General features: G+C 40.7%; 1 protein-coding gene across 3 annotated transcripts in view; it reads right to left on the reverse strand.

Annotated features, from left to right (window-relative positions):
* Window positions 1-21,886, reverse strand: part of Mrps27 (mitochondrial ribosomal protein S27) — an 80,261-nt gene that overhangs the window by 10,131 nt on the left and 48,244 nt on the right. For all 3 annotated transcript variants that reach the window (XM_003461606.5, XM_063258331.1, XM_004999748.4), the window contains 3 exons: window positions 9,281-9,395; window positions 3,696-3,774; window positions 2,056-2,171 (listed from right to left, as the gene is read on the reverse strand). In XM_003461606.5, coding sequence (XP_003461654.1) covers window positions 2,056-2,171; window positions 3,696-3,774; window positions 9,281-9,395 — 310 coding nt within the window. The remainder of the gene's footprint in view (window positions 1-2,055; window positions 2,172-3,695; window positions 3,775-9,280; window positions 9,396-21,886) is intronic.

The raw sequence follows: 21,886 nt of genomic DNA on the forward strand, positions 1-21,886 counted from the left end.
CCTGCATGGCTAGATGGTTCAGAAGAGTTGCCTATCCTCGTGTCTCCTTTCCCTAGCTCTAAACCACTCCTCAATCCACTCCAATTGGGATTCCTGCTCCACTGCTCTGTGGAAACACAGGTTCTAACACAGGGCCTCTATGCTCTAAATTCAGTTAATTTTTTTTTTTTTTATTTTTCACCTTACCTTATCCACGAAGGTGCTTTTTTCATGGATTTTGTAATCCCGTGTGGGGAGTGGCTGTGCTGGAGATCAACCACACATTTGGGGTTAGAGCAAGGCCAGCCCTGAGCCATAGAGCTCCAGAGGCGAGCCATGTAAACAAGCTGTTGGGACTAGAGCAAGGCCAGTCCAGCAGGTGTCCACTTGGTGTTCCTCCCTGTTAACTACAGCACAGACAGCTCTAAGAATGTTTCACTTTCTACATTCTCAGTAAAACACTAAGACCTTGCACTTTGGATATAGGTTGTCCATGCTTCCCCTCTTTGTACCTTGTGTAAATAAAGAGGCAGACCATGCTGGGTTGTCTCTGTCTCTCCATCAGAGAGGTCAGGTCCCACCCAGACCCAGATTTTATTTTAGTATATGTCTATAGCTTTCTATTAATCACCCATTATCCCCTCTCAGGACCCTGCTGGCTGTGCAGACCACACCAATTCCTAATTTTTCTTATTTTAATTGACATATGATATTTGTTCATATTTACGAAGTACAGTTAAATAACTTGCTACTTATATACCATGTTGATTTTCCTTGCTTTTGCTCTCTAGCTCATTTGCAGACATTTACATGTCCAAGTATAAATCTCCAAAATTGTATCTTTGCTGGGCATGGTGGTACATGCGGTAATCCCAGCATTCAGGAGGAGGCAGGAGAAGTTGGAGGTCAGTCTGGGCTACATAGCAAGTTCAAGGCCAGCTTGAATTATAGAATGAGAGACCCTGTCTCAAGATAAAACAACCGTATCTTCAGCTCCTATATTTCCATTAAGTGCCACCATGAAATCTCTTGACTCTCAAAAGCAACTCAAACTGTAACAAGTTTAGAGCCAAGTTAATGATTTTCTTTCCTTATAAAGCCTAGTCTTCTTTCAATTCCCTTTGCAAACACATGGTGCCCCTTCTGTCCAGATGAGTCAGAACCTGAAGAACAATATTCAACTCTTATCTAATTTTTCATCTTGTAATTTACTACCGCAGTATGTCCAGCAGTTACTCTAACTCCACTACACACTGGTTGTTAGGCCACAATTATCTCTTGCTCAGATGATGTGTGCATCTCTCAACTGATCTGACCATAACAGCCATCCTGCCATGAAAACATCTAAAACACCAAAAACACACTGCCAGTTTTAAAGTAAGTGACATTTAAATCTCAATCATCACTGTTTACTGTTGTCTTCTTAGGACAGAAATAAGCAGTGACTAAACATCTTCACTTATGAACTGAAGCCGAAACTTAGCATTTTGGACTTCTAGAACACAAGTGGTCTAGAATAACCTAACCAAAATACACAAATGAAATAACCAGTATTTAATACTCTATATCGTGGTTAAAGTTAGCTGCCCACCGGCTTCTTTGAACGTGCCGTCATGCATGTTCAGCTCTCAATGATTATTAATGACCCATTTCTGGATGTCTGAGGTGACCTGGCCTAGCTCAAATTTCAGGATGTGCACAAAGAACCAGGGTATAGCTGAGTGGTACACTGCTTGCCAAGCATGCAAGAAAGTTCTGTATAACAAAACTGCATGTCCCCAGTACGACACAACAAAATAAGATAAACAGCCCCCCGAAACAACAAACAAACCACAAAATGTACACAAACGTTTGACTTGAGATTCTCTCAAGCAGAACATTCACTTTGTTGGAAATCAGTAACTGAAATGTACAGAATGAATACTTGTTCCTGGGTGTGCACTGTCACGGAGTCGCAATCGAATACCTTCTTCCAGATTCTGAGAGCAGTTTCCCCCACTGCCTACTGCCTCACCGACCAGCCACTGCTCCCTCTTTCCTACAGCTCTCAGTACTGCTTCAGGGCAGATTACTCACACTGAGATCGGTCTTCTTCGCCAGGCAATGGTACAAAACGTAGAGAGAGAGGAGCTGGGTGGAGGGCACTTCAAATGCTTCTTGCATCATGATCTCAAAAACCACAGACAAAGCATCTGGCAAGAAGATGAAAGTGAAAATAAGGGGAAATTAGCTGTAGGTTAACATCACCAAATCTCTAACTACAAAACTGGATCATAGCAGAAAAATGCACAAATCAAGAAGTAAAAAATGTGGGTCCTGGTCCTGCAAAGTAGGTCTTTCCCAAGCCTTTACCTCTATTGTATGTACTGTAACGTACTGAATCAGGTGCTCTTACATCAGCGTGCCCAAATGATATTAAAATAAATCACGTTCCTTTTCCTGGTTCCCAAGATCATCTTCATAGTAATAAAATACTATTTGTCCTATCTACTTTGAAAGAGTTTTAGACAATCCTAAGATAACATATATGGAAAGTGCTTTGTAGATGTGAAGCAAACTCAAGTCATGATGCCTATTAGTCAGGTGAGTTAAGGTCCAGAGAAAGGTAGGAAGCACATCATTTTCAAAGTCTCCCTGATAAGCAGGGCCCATGGGCGGGGCTGCCTGCCCCATCTCTCGTCTGGTGTCTTCCCTACTGAGGCAGAAGAGGGAAAATACTAAAGGAAATCCTAAATTCTAGACATTAGAAAATAGATGAATAAAAAAGGGGTTAAAAGGTTCAGTTTGAAAGACATGAAAGGAAAATACTCATTCATAAATTACAAGCCCCCACCTACAACATACAACATATTATTTGCACACAAATGCTGTGGAATAGGCCGTGAAAAATTCCTAATTTCTCTTGATATTCTACAACAGAACCAGAAGCTCAGAAAATCAAGTTCAAAAAATGCCTGGCCACTAGTTATCTCTTGCTAAAAAATGTTAATACTGGTTTAAAACCCAAACCCTGCATCACAAGTACAACAGAGGTTTTCAACTGATTGAGTTATTCTGTTAATTCTGTATATACTCATAATTATAAAAGTGTTAGAATGATCCACAGTTGAGTTGTTCCTTGTCGACTGGTTTTGCAAATACATTATGGGTCTGAAGGAGACCAAAGGTATAAATTTTTGTATTTTTTATGCAAATGGGGAAACTGAGACAGACCAGGCAGACCAGGAAGTGATCTAGTAAATCTAGCAAAGTAAGGACCTGGAAGAGATTTTCTTTTAAATAAATCAGTAATATTTTCAAAGAATACAGGGTTAAAAAATCTGGTTAAAAAAAAAACCCAACAACTTAAGTTCTGCCAACTGTTTATTCAGAATCCAAAATTACACATGAAAACTAAATCAGATTTACTTTATTCTTTATGTTCTGTATTTTAATCAGCTTGAGAAGTAAAATTAGATTGGACTGCATAACAAATTTTTTCCTCTGTAATTATTTATGTACCTTTATACTTTCTACCCTAACAATAGTAAAAAGGATAATATTTAAAATGTTTTTGCATAGATAGTAATTTTCATAAAAACTTTCCTGACTACAGGAGTGATGTAAACAGCGGTGTCACTGAGAAATAAAAAAGGGAAAAGGACCTGCATTATTCACTTCCCTTTGGAAGCTGAAAGAGCTATAATAAATACCTGAATCTGGGATTAGTTTCTTACCTTTGTAATTTTCTTTCTTTATGAAAGAATCCAGTAATAAGTTGAATGTAAAATTATCAGGAAAAATTCCATATTGAACCTATAATGAAAATAAAGTGAAAAATAAAGGAAAGTGAAAGTAACGGAAGAAGTTTTCCTCACTTGAATCAGTCTGTAATGTATTATTCAGGATAAAACTCATCACTATTAGCTTTAAGCTGTCTGACTCTCATTTTACAGCATCTATGACCGTGAAATGGAAGCTGTGACTCATGAAGTTGTAACTGGAACTGTTGGTCAGGGTGAGAAACTTGTGAGTGGGTGTCTGACACAAGACAATTGATATGTGAAAAATAAAGCTCAATTCTAACACCTCATCAGAAGAGCTAAAACCAAAAAAAGAAAAAAACCAAGTAACTCTACCTCCAAGCCAGTTTAATGATTCTTTTTGTAAGGTATGAATAACAACAGAAAAATGAATTCTCAAGATAAAGAACACAAAAGACCTAGAAATACGCCAGCAAGTACCTGCCATTAACCAACTGCCTAGGACATTGTGCTATAAGCAGCGCAGCTGAATGTCTGACAGTTCAATTCAGATAGAAATTTTCTGATTAGAATTTTAAGAATAAATGTAGACCATAAGACCTGTGTCAGAATTTTCCAAGACTGCTTTGAAGCCTCAGAGCTACAGAATCCGATCTCTGGGAATCTGACACAGAAGTGTGACATTTCAATGAATGTCACAGGTGATTTTCATGCACACTCGTGTCTGACTCCCAGTGATCTGGGTAGCAGCACATTTTTGTCTCACATTTGTACTTCAGGAGGACTGACCACCATGTCGCATGCGGCTCTGTTCTCTCTCACCAACTATCAGAAGCACCCAAGGAATTTTCTCTAACTGTGCCTGTTCCTTTGGAAGGATTCAGACATAGCCCTGACCCCAGTGGTGAGGCAACAGGGAACTGCCTCACTGTCACCAGCGGGCATGGGATGCCTCAGGTGGGTTGAATTGAAAAATGTTGAAAAGCTGCCCTTCAAAAGTCTATTGCAGCTCAGGGCCCAGTATCTATTATTTCTTGAAGCAATCATTTAAGTCAGCACTAATCCCTGGGGCAGGGTAAACTCAAAATATTTTAGGATGATAAGTCATTCAAGCTAGAAAGGACCTGGAAATCAACTGGTCCATGATTCTTAGTCCTCAGTATAAATCAAAATCAACAGGATGCTTAAAATAAAAGTACCTATGAGGGATGAAAAGGCATAGCACATTTCATTATTTTAAGGCAAAGTATCCAGTATGCTACTATCACAGTGGATTCATGTCATTAAGCATTTTGTCATAAATGTTCAAGAATGAACTCTGAGGTAAGCAATCGATTTGGCTGATGCGATTCACCAGCTTTAATTGATGCGCCACTCCAGGGGGAGAACGCAGATTATGGGGGAGGCTATGTATGTGCTGGTGCAGAGGACGAAGAGAACCTCTCTACTTTCTGCTCAATTCTGCTGTGAATCTAAAACTGATCTAAAAAATACATTTTACTAAATAGCAAAACAAAACACTAACAGCAATACTTGGGTACCAGACAGATCAATTCAATTAGAATCTTAGAATCTCAGGGGTAGAAATAAGCATCTATAATTTTTAGAAAGCTAATGGGCAGCCAGAGTTGGAAATCAATGGTTTAGTACAAACCACTCAAATCAGAATTGAAAAACTAAGATCTAGAAGGCGAAAATTATTTTCCTGAAATTCTGTGTAACTGGTGGAACCTGTGGGATTATAACCTGGCTCTTCTGACTTTTTGCCTACTGGTCTCTCCATTAAAAGATTCTAGAAGCAGCAGAAATGAGACAGATTCTATACTATTTTTCTACACAGTGTCTTTCTGTTTTGTTATTATACAAGTTTTCTTTGAGTGTAACCTGTGTCATACTCAGAAGAGAGCTGGATTTAATTTATGTCTTCCAGTGGGCCAGTCCCTTTTGCTCTTGAGATTCAAGGCCATCATTCTGACTATCTTTACCTAAGGACTTGGCTTAGTCTCCTACTGTTCTCTTACTTAGTGTGTTGGTTACTTTTCTATCACTGCTGGGATAAAATACTTGACATCCAAAGTTAAAGGAAGAAAGGATTATTTAGCTCACAGGTTTCAGTCCATAATCTGCTGGGTCCAAGGCAAGCTGGCTCATGGCAGAGGGCAACAGTTCATGGTGGCCGGAAGACAGCAGAAGCAACATGAGCACAAAACGAGGGCAGGAAAGAAGACTCCTTCTGTCCTTTATACTGTATGTGGGCCATAGCCACCTTAAAGTGGCCTGACATTCTGCCCCTGCCCTCTCAAAGACTCATTTATACAAAAGACATTTTAGTCCATCTCTAAAAGTGGCCAAAATCTTAACAGTTTCAGTATTGCTGAAAAACCTGAGTGCCAAGTCTCCTCTAAGATGTACGGCAAACTCTTAGCTGTGAGCCCTATACAAATAAAAAGTTAAATACTTCCAATATTCAATGACACAAGATAAAAATTACATTCTAAATGGTACAACCAGGGTGACACAAAGCATTGGGACCAACGTAAGTCCAAAACCTAGTAGGGCAAACATTGTATCCTGCAGTTCTGTGCAGAACATCCATAGCAATCTGTGGTAAACTGTGAGCTCCAAAGGACTTCTGTGACTCCACCCCATGGTACTTCTGGTGGTTGTAGCTCCCCTGCTTCTCTCTTGGGCCCACTTTGCTCTTTCCTTGCAGGTTTCCTCAAATGATCCATGCTCCTGGATTCTCCAGATTTCTAGGTCTCTACTGCACTTTTAGCTTCAGCCTCACAGCTTTGCCTACTGCTTTCTCAGGGGCACACTGACTGGCTTCCTTGGCCTTCTTCTGGAATCTGGGTAGAAGACTTTTTCACCTCAGAACTCTTGCATTCTGCATGCACCTAAAACCAATTCCACATGGATGATGTCAAGGTCTGCTGCCAGCTGCAACAGTAGCCAGGCTTTCTTCTTTCTTGGCTGTAAGGCTCAGGTGCCTGTACTGCTGGGCACTCTGAACCTGATTCTGAGGAACAAATTCTCCATGCTGCCGCCATTCTGTAACCTGGTGCTCTGCAGCTTTCTCTCAAAGCTTTCACTTTTGCAGTTTGGAGGCTGCAAAGGGTAGTGACTTGCTACTTCTTGTGATGCCCTCAGGCCAACTTTTATATTCTCCTGTTTCTTCTCAGCAATCAAGATCTTTTCAGCTCTGTCTGCAGTCCACAGTTTCACTGAAGCTTCTTTTCTGGCTAAACTCAAAACATTTTAAATCATTCTGCTGGGCTCTGTGTTCTTGATTCTTAACATAAATCTAACTAAAAGTCCCCAACAATAGTCATACCACTGCTCCAACATTCAACTGACTTAAATTTTTTCTGCTAGTTTAATTAGTCTACTGCCCTTAATCTTAGGTGCAGGCAAAATCTCTGGACACTTGGCAGACAAACTTTCTGCCAAGCCATATACACATCACCTAGACTCCTGCAGCTAATGCAGTCCTTCTTACAGAAACCTCTTGAGCCTGGTTTTTACTGGCAGAATTTATATCAGCCTTCTGAGTTCTGATCAGAATCTCCCATACAGAACAGCTTAAGGTGTTCTAGGGCTATTCTTTCAGGCGACATTTCCAAACCTTTCCAAACTCTCACTACAAGCCATTCCCAAAGGCTCTCCACATAGGCAGGTATAGACACAGCAATGACCCCACTTCTTTGGTACCAAATTCTGTGTTGTTGCTTCTCCTATTGCCTGTTGGTTCTCCTAGAGGAACTTGCTGAGCTTCTTCTTTGATATGAACTTGGCTATTTTCATTGTCAGAGGAGCTTGGGAGCTTTGTTGCCAATGTCTAGAATGGCCACAGTTCACTTTGGAGCTTCTTAGCTCCAGAAGGGAAGATGGTGCATTATTTAATCCCTAAGAGAAGCTTGTCATGCTGGTTTACTGATAGAAACTAGGCTGTTCTGATCATCGAAAGAGCTTGAGACCTTGTTGTTGATGAGGATGGCTGTGGTACATTTTGGGGGAGCCGTGGTCCTTACTTTGAGCATTGCTTCCTGGCTCCAGTGCAAAACCCTCAACCTTCTGGCACAAATCCTTCATCACACTGGCACAGCCTTTTTGGCATCCAATTGACCTTTGGGTCTTCCCAGTACAGATCCATGAAACACTGTAATGGGCTCTAGGTCATAAAAGCTGGACTCACGCAGGATATTGCTATGGGATCTGAGTGAAGACCTGGATTTTGGGGGCCTTTAGATTTACTGCACTTTTCACGTCTGACTCTTTGGATGACTATTATAAAAATAATTCTGTAAATTATGTGTCCTGTATTAAATTGTTTCCCTTGCAAACCCTAATTACAACACTAGTGACACAGAGCCACTCTCCCTACCCCAAGATACCATATACTCTAGGCCAAAGGGCAACCTATTATTTTTTAAGCATGTATATTTGGTGACCAGCTTAAATGATACCTAATATATCTTCTAGTTCTCTCCTTCCAACTGGGTTTCTTCTCTTAATTCCATTTTTACTGGTGTTCTTGTACAGCACTTACATTTGGTAAATGTTAGACTTATTAGAAAATTTGTTTTTCTATCTGATTACCATATCTGTTTCCTATTTTGTACTTTCTTTCATACCATAAAGGTAATGGATACGCAACTCCTAGGTGGAGTGCAACATACAGAAACGTCTTAATCATAGGCAACTCTTGGACTTGAGGGGAGGAGTCAGGGGGCCTGAAAGGCTCAGGATGAATCATCTAGGAAGAGTTTTATTTATTTATTATTTATTTATTGGGCACCAAGAATCAAACTCAGGATGTGCTGCTGAGCTACAACCTTGGCAACGTGTCTTTTAAAAAACCAAGACAGTCTGAATATGCTAGAAAGCACATTCCAGCAAAAGTGGTCTTCTCTCGCTGCCCGCAGATTTTATCAATGAAAGCAATGGAAGAAATTCAAGGCTCAGCGCAGGGTTCTCATGATTGGATGACCTTTCACTTTTACCTGCCCTTCCCTGACTCATTCTAATTGGAAAACCAGCAGCTCTGGGAAATTTTATTCTTGATCTGTTGATTAATTTATGTCCAGCCTCATTGTGAAAAAGACTGTTCAAGGGCAAAAGATTTAAAAAGCGATTTCTGGTGCTGTTTTCTCCTGTGCTGTCATACGTAAAACATCACCCTAAGCTCAGGAAACGTTCCAGGGAGCTACTGTTACATTTATACCCAGATTTCCCTGAAAGCCTCCTGCTCTCACAGATGGGCCCTTTTGAAGGTGACTGGATGATGGGGATGAGACAGTGCCTTGCTGTTAGGAGGAGGGTGTGACTTGCAAAGGTGTATCCCCCTCTGCAGCTCCTTCCTTCCTTCACTCTCTGCTTCCTGGCCATCATGATGTCAGCTGCTTTCCTCCACCCCAGCCCTTCCATCATGATGCTTTCTGCCCTAGACCACACAAGGACTGACAGTACTGAAATGGGACCCCAATAAACTTCTGTAAATTATAGGTGCCAGGAATTTTGTCTCAGTGATGAGGCAAATGATCAAGCTAGCCACTCACCTTATTGACAAGAGTGTATAAGGCTTTGTCTTGGGCACCGTGTTTTAGACACTGCCTAATCCAGGTATGGATAGTCCAGTCTCTCAGGTACAAGCAATTAGGACTGTGTCGAAATCTAAACAAAGCACAAGAGAGAACACTGGTGTTATCTCTTAAACATCATGACAAAACACATCTTCCACCAGCGGGTCCTTTTCTTGGGTATTTAATGAGTGCAGTCAAAGGGGCCAAGGCCTGAAAGTCAACAGCTGATAAAACCTGAGGATGAAACTCATTAACTATAAGTCTGAATAAAAAGAGAAGGCAAAGTAGTAAGAAAACTACAAAAATTTTATTCCTTATTTAATAACCCCTGCTTCAACATGTTTAAATGAGATTTATGAAAAACAGTTTGGGGGAAAATACTAACCATGTCATTGTGTAAGTACATATTTTAGAAGAGGGGAGATGAAAATTTGAAGCTGATAGTTTGTAAGTTTGTAAGTTTAAGAACAGATGTGGGTAAAAATACAGAACAACGTAATAACTGTAGAGGGAAATCTGCTTTGGATATTACAGATATCTTGTGGCTAAAGAGACTAAAATACTTTAGTCAAGAGACTAAAATACTTTAACTTTAGTAAACTAAAAAACACAATAAAACAGAAAAAAGACTGAAAAATTAAGGTTGAGTAGGATTTCATGCTTATGTCCTGTAGGAGTCACAATCCTGCTGACTTCCTCATGGCTCCACTCTGCTCCTCAGTCCTTCCCCCAGGGCTCCCAAGCTCTCCACGTGGCCCTGAAAGCTCCACATGGCCCAATTAGAGAACAGTACAGTGACAGTATCCTCGTCAAACCGCTCCTGATGCTACTTTCACTGTAAGTCTATAAACACTACAAACAGCTGGGCGGAAGCTGATTCTCCTTACTCCACACACAGGGTTTGGGACAAAAGACTGATTTGGAGTGGAAAGAAGGCTGTGAGAAGGACACGTGTGGAGAGGGCTTTGTGGTCCTTCATTGTATCTGTTTTGATTTGGATGACTCTGTATACTATATCACATCTGCTAAAGCCCACATATTTCGTTTAACCATCAAGAAGCAGGCCTATTTCTGGGGTCCACACAAAATCAAATTCTTGTCTTAAAAAGAAAAAGGTAAGCTAAAACTTGGAGCTACAGGATTCTGTGCCATATATGAGTTGAAGATGGAGGCTAATGCCAGTGTTTTTGAGAGGTTCATTATTCAAACTGCCACTTGCTATTTCTGCCATCTGCCATTGGAATAGTTTCCTTTGGAATAACAGCCAAAGTAAAAGCTGAGAAAGGAAGGGAACTGAGAAACAGGATTTCACTTAGGTTATCTATTAGTTCTCTGGTGAGAGATTTTGACAAAAATAAGATGTGAAGGTGTTTCATAAATGTAGGGTCTTCCTGCCCCCTTCCTCTCTGTGGTACTGGGGACTGAACCCAGAGGGACACTACCACTGAGTTACATCCCCATTCCTTTTTATTTTCACACTGAAAAATTTGAGGCAGGTTTTTACTATGTTACTCAGGCTGGTCTCAAACTTCTGATCCACCTGAGTAGCAGGGATTCTGAGTGTGCACCACTGTGCCCAGCTCTATTTTAAAAATTATCTCAGGTTTGGCTGCAACATCTTTCATTCTAATCTTCCGTACAGAATTAACTCCTTCAAAATCAGAAAAACAAAAGCACTGGACAGGTAGACTAGATGATAAATGTAAGGAGATCTTCAGCATGAGATGTATTTCATGCTTTCTCTCACATTTTCAAATCAATAGGTGAGCTACTTGGGCTCCTCTTCTTACGACTGTGAAAATCTTAGACTTGAAGTGTAATGGCCAATGAGAAGCTATTTTATTTTAAAAGAATTGTTTCTGCAGAAATGGGGAGTGAGTTTAGGGCCTTGTGCATGCTAGGAAAACACTGCGACTGAGTTGTCCCCCCAGACAGCTTTATTTTTAAAAGAGAAGCCTCAAGTGAAATAACAGTGCATTACCTAAATGATGGCACTGCTTCCTCATCAGGTGTAAATTCCCTGGTAAGTGGGGCAGTGACTGGCATGATCCACAGGATTCTTAAGGGCCTGACATCACTCTTCTTTTTGGGGGGTGGGGGGTATACTGGGGATTGAACTCTCGACCTTGTGCTTGCGCCACTGAGCTAAATCCCTGGCTGATGTAACTCTTGGCCCACAGTAAAAAAAAAAAAAAGAGCTTCAGTCAGCAATGTATTAAATACTGTCGTGTGCTGATCACTCTGTTAACATCTATGTTACACAGAGTAGATTCCCTTTGTGGGGGCATTTACTACTACATTACAAATAAACACATACATGTACTTAACAATAATAAAAACGTGGCATGTCCAAGGACCAAAGGAACTGCAAGGTGCTAAAGACGTTTGGTTGCAGCGGTTATCATGGTTAGTTTATTCTTCACTTTAAACTAAACAAAGTAAACAATGCCAACTATCAACTTTACTCAAGATTACTTTATACCTAATTCTCACTTAAAGCTAACTGCCTTGGGATGCCTGCAGTGACCACTGCGGTTATAACTATTTCTGTAGATGCCCTTCAAACCACATCCAGGACTATGACCCACCTAGCCAAACACCTTTTCTCATTACATCCATGACTCTACCTACATCTAGCTAAATGCCTTTTCTTTTATTCATACTCAGCAGTCTAAAAAGAAGATGAAGAATAACAAAGACTTGGCTACATACCTTTAAAACTCAAATTAAAATTGGTTTAAAGTCATTTGCAAACTTTCTAAGGCTAACTTAAACACACAGTAGTCTTTTCTCGTTAAAAGTCTCTTTTTCACACTTTATTTCTTAGAAGGCTAAAAAGTGGAAATTACTCAGGATCTTACACATCTAATGTGACCATCCTCACACAGCAGCTCTCTGAGAGGTTTGTCAACAGACTCACAAAGACAGGAGGTCTTCAATCAGCTCACTGGGTCAGGTATGGCTACTTGGTATGATTGCTACCCTCTAAGACTAAATGATCCACATGTACAACAAATGTCTAGGATATTTTCAAGTATTAACATTACATCGCTTTAGGAAACATACATATACATGAAATGTGCTGCCCAAAGAGGAATTCCTGCATTTCTCAGCAGGGCAGCGGTGACTTTTTTCTGCACCCCCATCAAGTGTTAGAAGAGAATTTAGTACACAACTTGTGAGTAGCCACATGGAACCTAAACAAGTCAAAACATACTGCAAGTAAAGGCTCAACTTTGAATAGTGAGTAAAAGAAAAATTCCTTGGTCAGTGCCTTTGTAAGCAGTTCAGATACATGAACAGGGGCCCTCTGCAGAATTCCAATCAGAATTCCAACAGGAGAAGCAGGTAAGGCTGGAGGATGGGTGCTTGCCAGGATGATTCTGTGGACCACTGGTCAGCAGAGCACTCTCCCCGTTCAGCAGGGAGAAAGGCAGAGAGAGAGGAACACAACTAACACATTGACCTCCCAATTTGGCTGCAAACAGACTAGCTTTTGTTCTCGCCTGCTCCGACCACCAGCCTGGCAGATTACTGACAGGCACTGTAGGAGCCCCCTCTGTGCCCCAAGCCATCAGCTGTTTGCCCACCTCAACAGAAGCTTTATTATTGCATAGGCCAGCAGGCTGCCAAGAAAGGCAAACCATGTAAGTATGGAAAAGATAAACAAACGCAGCTCTAATAATCTCAACAGTATTGTGGTCATGAAGGCAAGAGACACTGAGGTTCCAGTTTGTAAAATGTGAGTACACTTGCAGTTCTAAGGATTTGCGTGTTTCTTAGAGGAAGGAAGGCCAGGAGGAGGAGAGAGGGAAGGTGTGCTCTCAAAAGTTCATCTGGTTCTAAAAGTTGGTACTTATGGCAGAAAAGATGTTTGTCCCCAGTGTGAAGGGAGGTTTGCAGATGAAGACAGAAGTCAAGTTATGGCCATTCTTAGGGCAGGAAATGAGAAGTGCCCTGTCCTCTAAAAGCAGGCCATGCTCAGAGGAGTCCTGGGCATTGGCCTGCACCGCTGCTTATTCAACACTGCTATCAGCAGGAAGGCAAGAAGCAGAGTAGCAGACTACAAAGGAACACAGGCATGAAAGTCTTGGGTACATTAGAGACTTCTTAAAAGGAAAGGAAGGTCACATAAAGAGATCAAGAGTGAAAAGAAAAACACCAGACTCACTGTGATAATACAGAAGCTAAACGTCATATGGAACTACTTACTTGCAATCAAATTCAACATTTCATTTTTAAAAAGTGGGATAGCCATCTTTCAGTAGGATTCGACTAAAGGTTTTGTTACTACTGAATGGCAAAAATGGCAATACCTTTTGGCTCTTTTTGCTTCATAAATGAAAATGCTCCAGGCTACGCAGGCCTTGTGTATAAATGCCAACAGCCTTACCAGTGAGCTGCAATACTGGCTCTTCCACATGAATGAGCAAGCTTTCCAGGCTGTTTATCTGATGATGAGTGTCACCAAGCTTAACCACGCACATGCAGATTTCCCTCTTCCCTAGTGGATTCTGTATCCTGTGGCAACTGGCTTCCAGATGGGAACTGCAGCCACAGAGCCTGGTGGATGTGGATAAGGGAGAGGGGAGAAAGCAAGGTTGCCAAATGACAGTGCAGCTGGCTCCAAACTCTAGTGTGGACTGGGAACCTTAGCAATGAAGCAAAGTTTGCGATTATCAGACGGATTGAACTCATCCCTGAGCCAAAGAGTAAGAGTGCTGGGTAGCCAATTCAATTGCTGCCATCTACTTTTGTATTTTACAAGGTAATTAATAGGATAATTACTTTCTTTTTCATCCTGGTGGAAACTGTTTTCAGAACTGTTAGTCTCAGAACAATTATTAGTCGCCGCCACTACCATGAATAAAATAACAATCAGTATTGCAGATTAAACGTTTTGTTAAGACCCCTGATTCTTACTCTTCAAGAGAAATTCCAGTTAATTTTAATTTTCAATAAACATATTTAGAGCCTGCAGGAAATAAATGCACAAAGTACAAGGACTCCCAACCCCAACCTAAGATCATTCAGTCTGTTTGAATATTTCCAATGAATCTATTATCTACCTCACAATGTAGATGAAAATGTCTTTAAAATTTCCAATTTTTTATAGTTAGTTAACAGAGTTATAATGTACAGACAATGAAATTCAGTTTACAGTGGTATGTTTCAGCAAATGTATCCACTTGCATACATAGCTGCTCCCATAATGAAGACATGAGGAGAGTTCTGATACAATGTCCCGTTAGTATTCAAGTCTCCAGGGTTTGCCAGTCAATTTAAGCTCATTTTATGTAGATAAATCCCTTTCTGGATCCAGAGTTAATCAACTCAGAAGAAGAGCCATAGTTTGTATCTGTGGCCTCCTTCATAATTTATATTCTGCCAAAGAGAATTTGAAAAAAAAAAGGGAAAAATTCAGTTTTCAAGTAGTTTTCTTTGAGTTCTATAGCCAGTCCTTAGACCTTCTGGTATCCTTGTCTGCCATGCTAAAAAGGGTGATAAGTAAGTGGATTTTTGGTAGAGAATAACACAGGCGTACAATTTTACAAGTGTGAAGTGCTAAATAAATGCAGCATAATAACACATTTTTTGAAATGAAAATGGGTAACAGAGGGACTTGTTAGATAGCAAAAGTCAAAATCTGACTTTGTCAGACCCAGGACTTAAAAATGAGGCCACTGGCATCTTACCTAAAAGTACACTAGTATAATATGTCACGCTAGAAACAATTCCAGGAGAAATACTATTTTCCATGTCTTTCATGGAACAGAAAGCAATCACAAGTAGGATTTATGTTGCCAAATTTTCTTCTCTCTTGGTTGGCTGCTACATGCTAGATCTACCTCTGCTAAGACAGGAAGTACTTATTCTTGGAATGAGTATTTATCAAGCAGCTCTGTTATGCCAGGCACAGAAATTCACATTCTATCCCTGTGGCTCTACAAATTTCCTCTAGCTCCAGTCTAAAGGTGACATCGCTCCTTTTCTGACACCTAAAAAATTACCTAACAGATGGATTTCCTGCTCTGCTGTTCTCTTTTCATTTCATGGTATATAAAGGAGCCAGTCAAAATGAAGCCAGTTGTTCTGTCTGACCTGGACCACTTCTTTATCAGCCTCCGAAAGGCAATGTACATGGAAACAGAGAAGAACAGAGTATTTACAGTGACAACTCAGGGGTCTGCCTCGTGACAGTCCTACCAGCACAAATGGTTATCCTTGTTGTCACTGACTGGTCACTAGGGAAATGTATGCAGAAGCCCTATGAGACTTCTCTGGCCGCTCCAAAGCTGTACACACACTGGCTCTCAGGTGAGCTTCACGACAGGCAGCTGGCACAGAAGACCACAGCGAGGCGAAGGAGAGAAAGCCTTTGGTTAGGAACAGAAGGAAGCTGAGGCAGACTGGATCTTGGAATGAGTCCTGTTTATAAAAGCACAGAAAGCTGTGGGAACTAGCTTGATTTGGGCAGAGATAAGAGAAATATTTTTGGTTTTGAGTAGAAAACCTATGTGCAACGAAATAAGCTAGTTTTGAAAAGGTAAGAACACTTCCTGATGTTTTCTAAAGTGCTAAGAACTCTAGACAAAACTTCAGCAAAATCATGAATATTATGACTAAGCAAAATTACACAAATTAATCACTGGTACATCTGAATAATTCTGAGGGAAGAAAGTGAGAAAGAAAACAAAGAAAAAGAAGGAATAGGATACAAATAAAAAGTATTTGTGGCATATTCTAGGCTGAATGCAGTAGTCAGGGTTAGGTCTGCCATGAAAGAAATGAGCAGGCCAAGAAGATGAAGTAGACCAGGGTAAATGCAGACAATTAAACTGGTGTTGAACAGATATATATGTGTTTGTGGGGGAGATTATGGATTTCTGTAGGGGTATTTCTAAGGGAAATAAAGCTCAGTACTAATTTGGATTTCTTAAGAATCAGATTTTATTTATTTTTAAATAAGCAGCTCAGTGTTCAAACATTCTGATTCTCTAATACATGAAAACACTGAATCCCTATGAAATTCTTTAATTATAGCAAAAATAAGCCAGGATTTACTTGTAGTAAGTTAGTTATTATTGCCGATCAAGTGCAGAGTTAGCTACAATTTCTTTAACTCTACTCAATTCCCTATTAAATAAGCCTTTATGCTCTTAAAAGGCAGGAGACAGGGCAGGCTTTTTTTTTATGTTCTGGGAATCCAACTTAGGACCTTGCATTTGTCACACAGGCACTGTGCTCCTAAGCTATATCCCCGACCCTGCACGTTCTTGATTATTTGCTTACTTAGCAACAATAGCTAGGCCCACTAAGGTTTATAAATGTCAATAATGTATGCTGAAATTCATGAAAATTATTTACATTTGAAATAGTAATTCACTTCCAGTTGTGAAGTAGCCTGTGCCTATGAATAGAACCGAAGTAAAGAGGAACTACTTGCTGCCTTTGTGTATTGGCGGAGGAAATCAAAGATTATGGCTGAGGAAACACACTAATATGGGGTGAGGTGAAAAGGCACCTACACCTCACATCTTCCTCCCACTGTCCCTATGCCACAACACACAAAACCATGACACATTTTCTACTATTTGATAATTCAGGGAACAAGCAAGCTGATTAGGTGAGTAAACTAACAAGATGAGGACAGAGACAGAGAATACAGATTCACAGGATTCTAACAAGGTCTTAAGCAAAAAGAAATCTTAGGGATGAGAACCATGGCATATGTGCTACAGTAGGCTGTTGGTATCCTTAAGCGTCTAAAAGGTTCACTATCACTGATTCTTACACTTTGCAACACTGCAAGACTTTGAAAGTGACGTGACCAAGTAAAACTGGGGGTAGAAGGGAGAAAAAAAGGTTTAGATATAATTAGAGGGTCACCCATTTAGTGCTGGTAGAGACCTTCAACATCCATTGTTCACTGAGCTACTTACTGAGAACTTACTGTATACCAAGTCCTGCACTAGAAGATGGGAAATTGTTTTGTCTAACTTTTGTTTGTTTTTTTGGTACCAGAGATCAAACTCACAACCTCACGCTTGCCAGGTAGGTGCTTATTGCTCTCAGCTAAATCCCCGGCCATAACTTTTTACTTTATATGAATAATCTTGATGTCCAGTGAGATGGAATGATTTCATCAAGATAAGAACAATTAGTAACAAGAACTAAACGAGACCATATGCTATTCCACCATTGCCTTTCAGTTCTTTCATTTGAAGAACATCTTTAAAGAGCATCCCGGCAGTTTCACTGTAGCCCCTGACAGCAAAAAATCAGCAGCATTGCTTTCAAACATAGAGGCAGAATCCAGGAAAAAAAAATAAACAGGCCATCAAACAAGGTCTGAAACTGACCTAAGCTACTGTTTAACTTTAAAAGAACACTTGTTCTTATATGGTTTTGGTTTCTCAATCATAAAATGAAGAGGGAGGATTATATGGATCAATCACAAAGTTGAATGCCGACAGGGGCTCTGCAGATAATACAAATGCAGGACTCTTGCAAGGCTATAAGTGCAAAGCTGCTTGTGTACGACCAAGCAAAGTGGCTTAGTTATGCTGTCTATCAAAAATATGGACCAAATGAAGTACCACATGAACTCTAGACTGGCCCAGTCTCCTGAAGCTCTTCTGAGTAAAGAATAGTAAGACTATATTCACCCATGAAAGCATCAGCCATTTAGAAACTTCTGTTAAACAAAAACGTGGCAGTGACAAATACAAATGAAATGACTCAAAGACAAAGAAGCTACCATTCAGTCCACAGCTGATTCTACTCTGTTCCACCAATGCCCGTTCTCCATGCAGACATCACGCTTCCCAAAGTGGGAGGCTAACAAGGTTACTGTGAGATGGCAGAGCCTGCAACTGGCATCTGAAATTTCAAACTAAAAATGATATAATCAAGAAAGTTCAACTCAAGGTCCTTAAAATGCCTTTTTGTAAATTTTTTGCAGTGCTAGGGACTGAACCCAGGGCCTTTTCCTACTACTGAGTTACATCCTCAGCCCTTTCTGACACGGGGTCTCGCTAAGTTGCCCAGGCCGACCTTGAATTTCAGATCCTCATCCTTCAGCCTCCTGAGAAGCTGGGACTACAGGCATATACCACTGTACCTGGCTCTGTAAGTACATTTTATCTGAAGATGAAGTTTTATGGGAAATAAATGGTCAGTAACTGAGCACTCCACTAATAAAGCATTTTTTAGTCCAGTGAATATTTAATCATTGTTCAATTTATGTCTAAGAGTCAGTATCCAAAGTAATTCTACACAGTACAAATTATTGTTTGTTACACTGTTAAACACTCTTTTCCCATTCTAAAAGTAAAAAGAAAAGAAAAAAATGATAATCAAAATCATCTTAAGAGGTTACCACTGTTACTTATTTTTGGTATCAAACCTCTGTTATCCTCCAATTCCTAGGACAGAAATGATTGAACCTTTAAAAAAAGAAGGAATGGTATGAATATAGGGCTATTAAGAGCCCTATTTCTAGAACCATAAAAGAACATAATATTTATCTGTAATTTAGAAAGGAAGAGATTTTGAGAATTAAGATTTACATATCAACTCAATTTTAAAAAATTTACCATTAAAAAAATCACGCATTTATAGATGATAAGAGAGAAGAAAATCAAGGTGGCCGCTTGTTTGCGTCTTAAATGTCACCCAAAAGCCTGTGTCCCGGCCTGTTCCCCAGGGAGGCCATTTCTGGAGGTGCCAAGCGCTCCAGAGGAGGGCCCTTCTGAGTGGCCCTTTGGTGGTGGTGGGGTCACATCCCTGAAGGACAGACTGTGGGATCCCGGCTGCTCCCCGCTCACTCTCACTTTCCTACCCCCACCCATGAAGTAAGTGCTTTTCTTCTACTCCACGTTACCTTGGTCATCCACATCCTGACCACAGGCCTAAGAACAATAGTTTATCCAGCAAAGGTCTGGAACCTCCAAAATTATAATCAAAATGAAACTTTTCTCATTATACATTGATTATCATGCATATTTGCTAGAGACAGAAAGCTAATTAACACAATGCCCACTGTGCTGTCAAATAGTAAAAATCAGGAGGATGATCTTCAGTAGACAGCTCCTCTCTTCAACTCTGGCTAACCCCTTCCTCCCAACCCAATCTTTTCTAAAAAACCAAATATTTCAAATTATATAAACATAGTATGGGCTGGGTGTGGAGGCTCACACCATAAAACCCGGCACCTGGAAGGCTGAGGCAGGAGGATCACTGCAAGTTTAAGGCCAGCCTGGGCCGCACAAATTCAAGCCTCGCCTGAACTATACAATGCAACCTCAAAACCTCGTCTCAAAAAAAATCCAAAGGGAGAAACATTGTTAAGAATTACCAAATGAAAATTTCATTTTATAAAGACTAAGGGCCAGAGGCAATTCCTTTTAGTACTGTAGGCAATCATAAGAAAGAACAGTTATAAATTTTGAACATGGAGGGGCTAGTTCTTCAGTAATAAACCAAATACAAACTCTGAATTCATTTGTTCTGATTGGCAAATCTTCCATAAAAACACCAGGCTTCAGCAAAACAGAAGTTCTGGGGTTGGCCCAGAAAGAAGAAATGGGCAATTTGAAAAACATCTTTCTATTGCCTGAGAAAACAATGTGGGAAGTGCCAGGAGCGCTGCCTCCGTGTGGCTGCAGGCAGCCTTCCCAAGTCCCCTTGCTCCTCCAGGCATGAGTCACAGGGAAGGAAGAGGGAGCTCCTTGGTAAAAACAATTTTTCTTCCCTGATTCACTCCTCACCCTTGCCTCTTATTTTAACTTAATTTAACTGTAGTTTTAAAAGAGGCTCTGATGGGCAATAGTTAAGTGGATTCTGCTTTCTAGGCTTACTGACATTCAAACACCAGGCAGGCCAAATATCACTGCACAAGTGTCTGCTGTTTGCCACTGAGCCACAGACACGGAGGCATCTTCTGAGCCCCGAGAAGGCTGGCCTGTGGCTCCTGTGTCAGAGTGCGGCTGCAGGTGGTGGGACGGGTGAGATGCCAGGAGGACACAGCTGCTTCGCTGCTTCCTAACATTAGCTCACACTCTGGATAGCTGTGCTGTGCAGGGAGAGTGGGGCCTCCCTCAGGTGTGCACGCTGCGTGGAACTCACAGCCAGGCTGCCCACAGGAACCTGGCTGTTCTAACGAAGGAAGGCGCCCTCAACAAATGAGGACAGTTCCCCCTCATTCATTTCATTACCAAAAAAAAAAAAAAACGAAAATGGAAGTTGTTTGCCTTTTTCTTTTTGAAAACATAGACTTAAGGAAAAGTTGAAGGCTAAACAACTTCTATAGCAGTATGGGACTGCTTAGCAACTGAGTGCGGCACTTGTGAGGGCTCTTCTCTGCTCTCCTGCACACCTGTGGTCAACCTTGAATCAACTGGGCCAGGTACTAAGTGGCAAAGATAAAGAAATGGACTCTTTACCTGCAATGAGATGAGATCTGAACGATCAAACAAGAAGTCTCTGAGCAGCTTAGAAGCATCATAGGCAATTCCTCACTTATATAACATTGTTTCAAAATATTCAGGTACAATGTTTTTAAAAACCAGTTCCCTGTAAAAATGAAGAATCCATCCTTCTCTGCTTTTCCCAGTACTCCTTTTGGTTTGTTTACTCCCTTTGGAGTAAAATACCAAATGCCACCAATGGATATGGATAGAGCTAGGCACTCCTCTCACTTTCCAGAGCAGACGAGCAGGCCATCATCTTCATTAAGTTTCTACCCTTTACTACCAGCCTTGGGTCCTGCCCTGAGTGCTTTAAAGTGTATGAACTTTTATCTTTGCATTCAAGGGCCTGTCTGATAGGGAACAGAACCTAATCACAGTCATGTTGCTCCTCCCAAGGTAGAAGGGTAGGGGCAGTGCAACACCATTACCATTTGCTCAGACCTGAGGTAGGGTTCAGGTCTTACATGCACTGTGGGACCAACTGGCACTGCAACCGGGGTTTTCTTGGCACCCAGGTGTGCTGCTCTGTGTTTTATAAGAACCCAGGCCTGACTCACACACTCACTGACCTGGCCAAGTCATTTATCCTGAGAATCGCCTGTCAGTTATAAAATAGAAGAGATTCACTTGTCATTTATAAAATAGAAGGGATAATGCCTCAATTCCTGGGTTACTAGGAAAATCAAATGAGAACTAGGACATTGTTTTGAGAGCTCTTAAGTTCTTTTTGGAACCAAGCAGAGTAAAAATATTTACACATATAAGCAATATTATTATTATTATTATTATTATTATTATAGTAGTCTGTTTTATTAAGCACTTGATGGCATTATGTCTAGTGTGGTTTATTTGTCCTTTTCTAAGCTAAGTGTATTAGTCAGTGTTCCTTTATTATAACAACACATCTGACACAGGCTGCTTATGAAATAAAGGAAGGTTTATTCTGGACCAAGGCTTTGGAGGTTCATGTCCAACAAAGATTGGGGTCTGATTTGGGCCTCTGGTGATGGCAGCACAACATGGTGGGAGTACATGCTGGTGAAAACCACTCATGTATCAAAAGGGCTGTGACACTAGCCTCATAATCCCTATTGTGGGTCCCACTGAC

The sequence above is a fragment of the Cavia porcellus genome, unplaced genomic scaffold (assembly GCF_034190915.1).
Source record: "Cavia porcellus strain 051 isolate PalLab524CR breed Dunkin Hartley unplaced genomic scaffold, mCavPor4.1 scaffold_11, whole genome shotgun sequence".
Classification (NCBI taxonomy): Eukaryota; Metazoa; Chordata; class Mammalia; order Rodentia; family Caviidae; genus Cavia; species Cavia porcellus.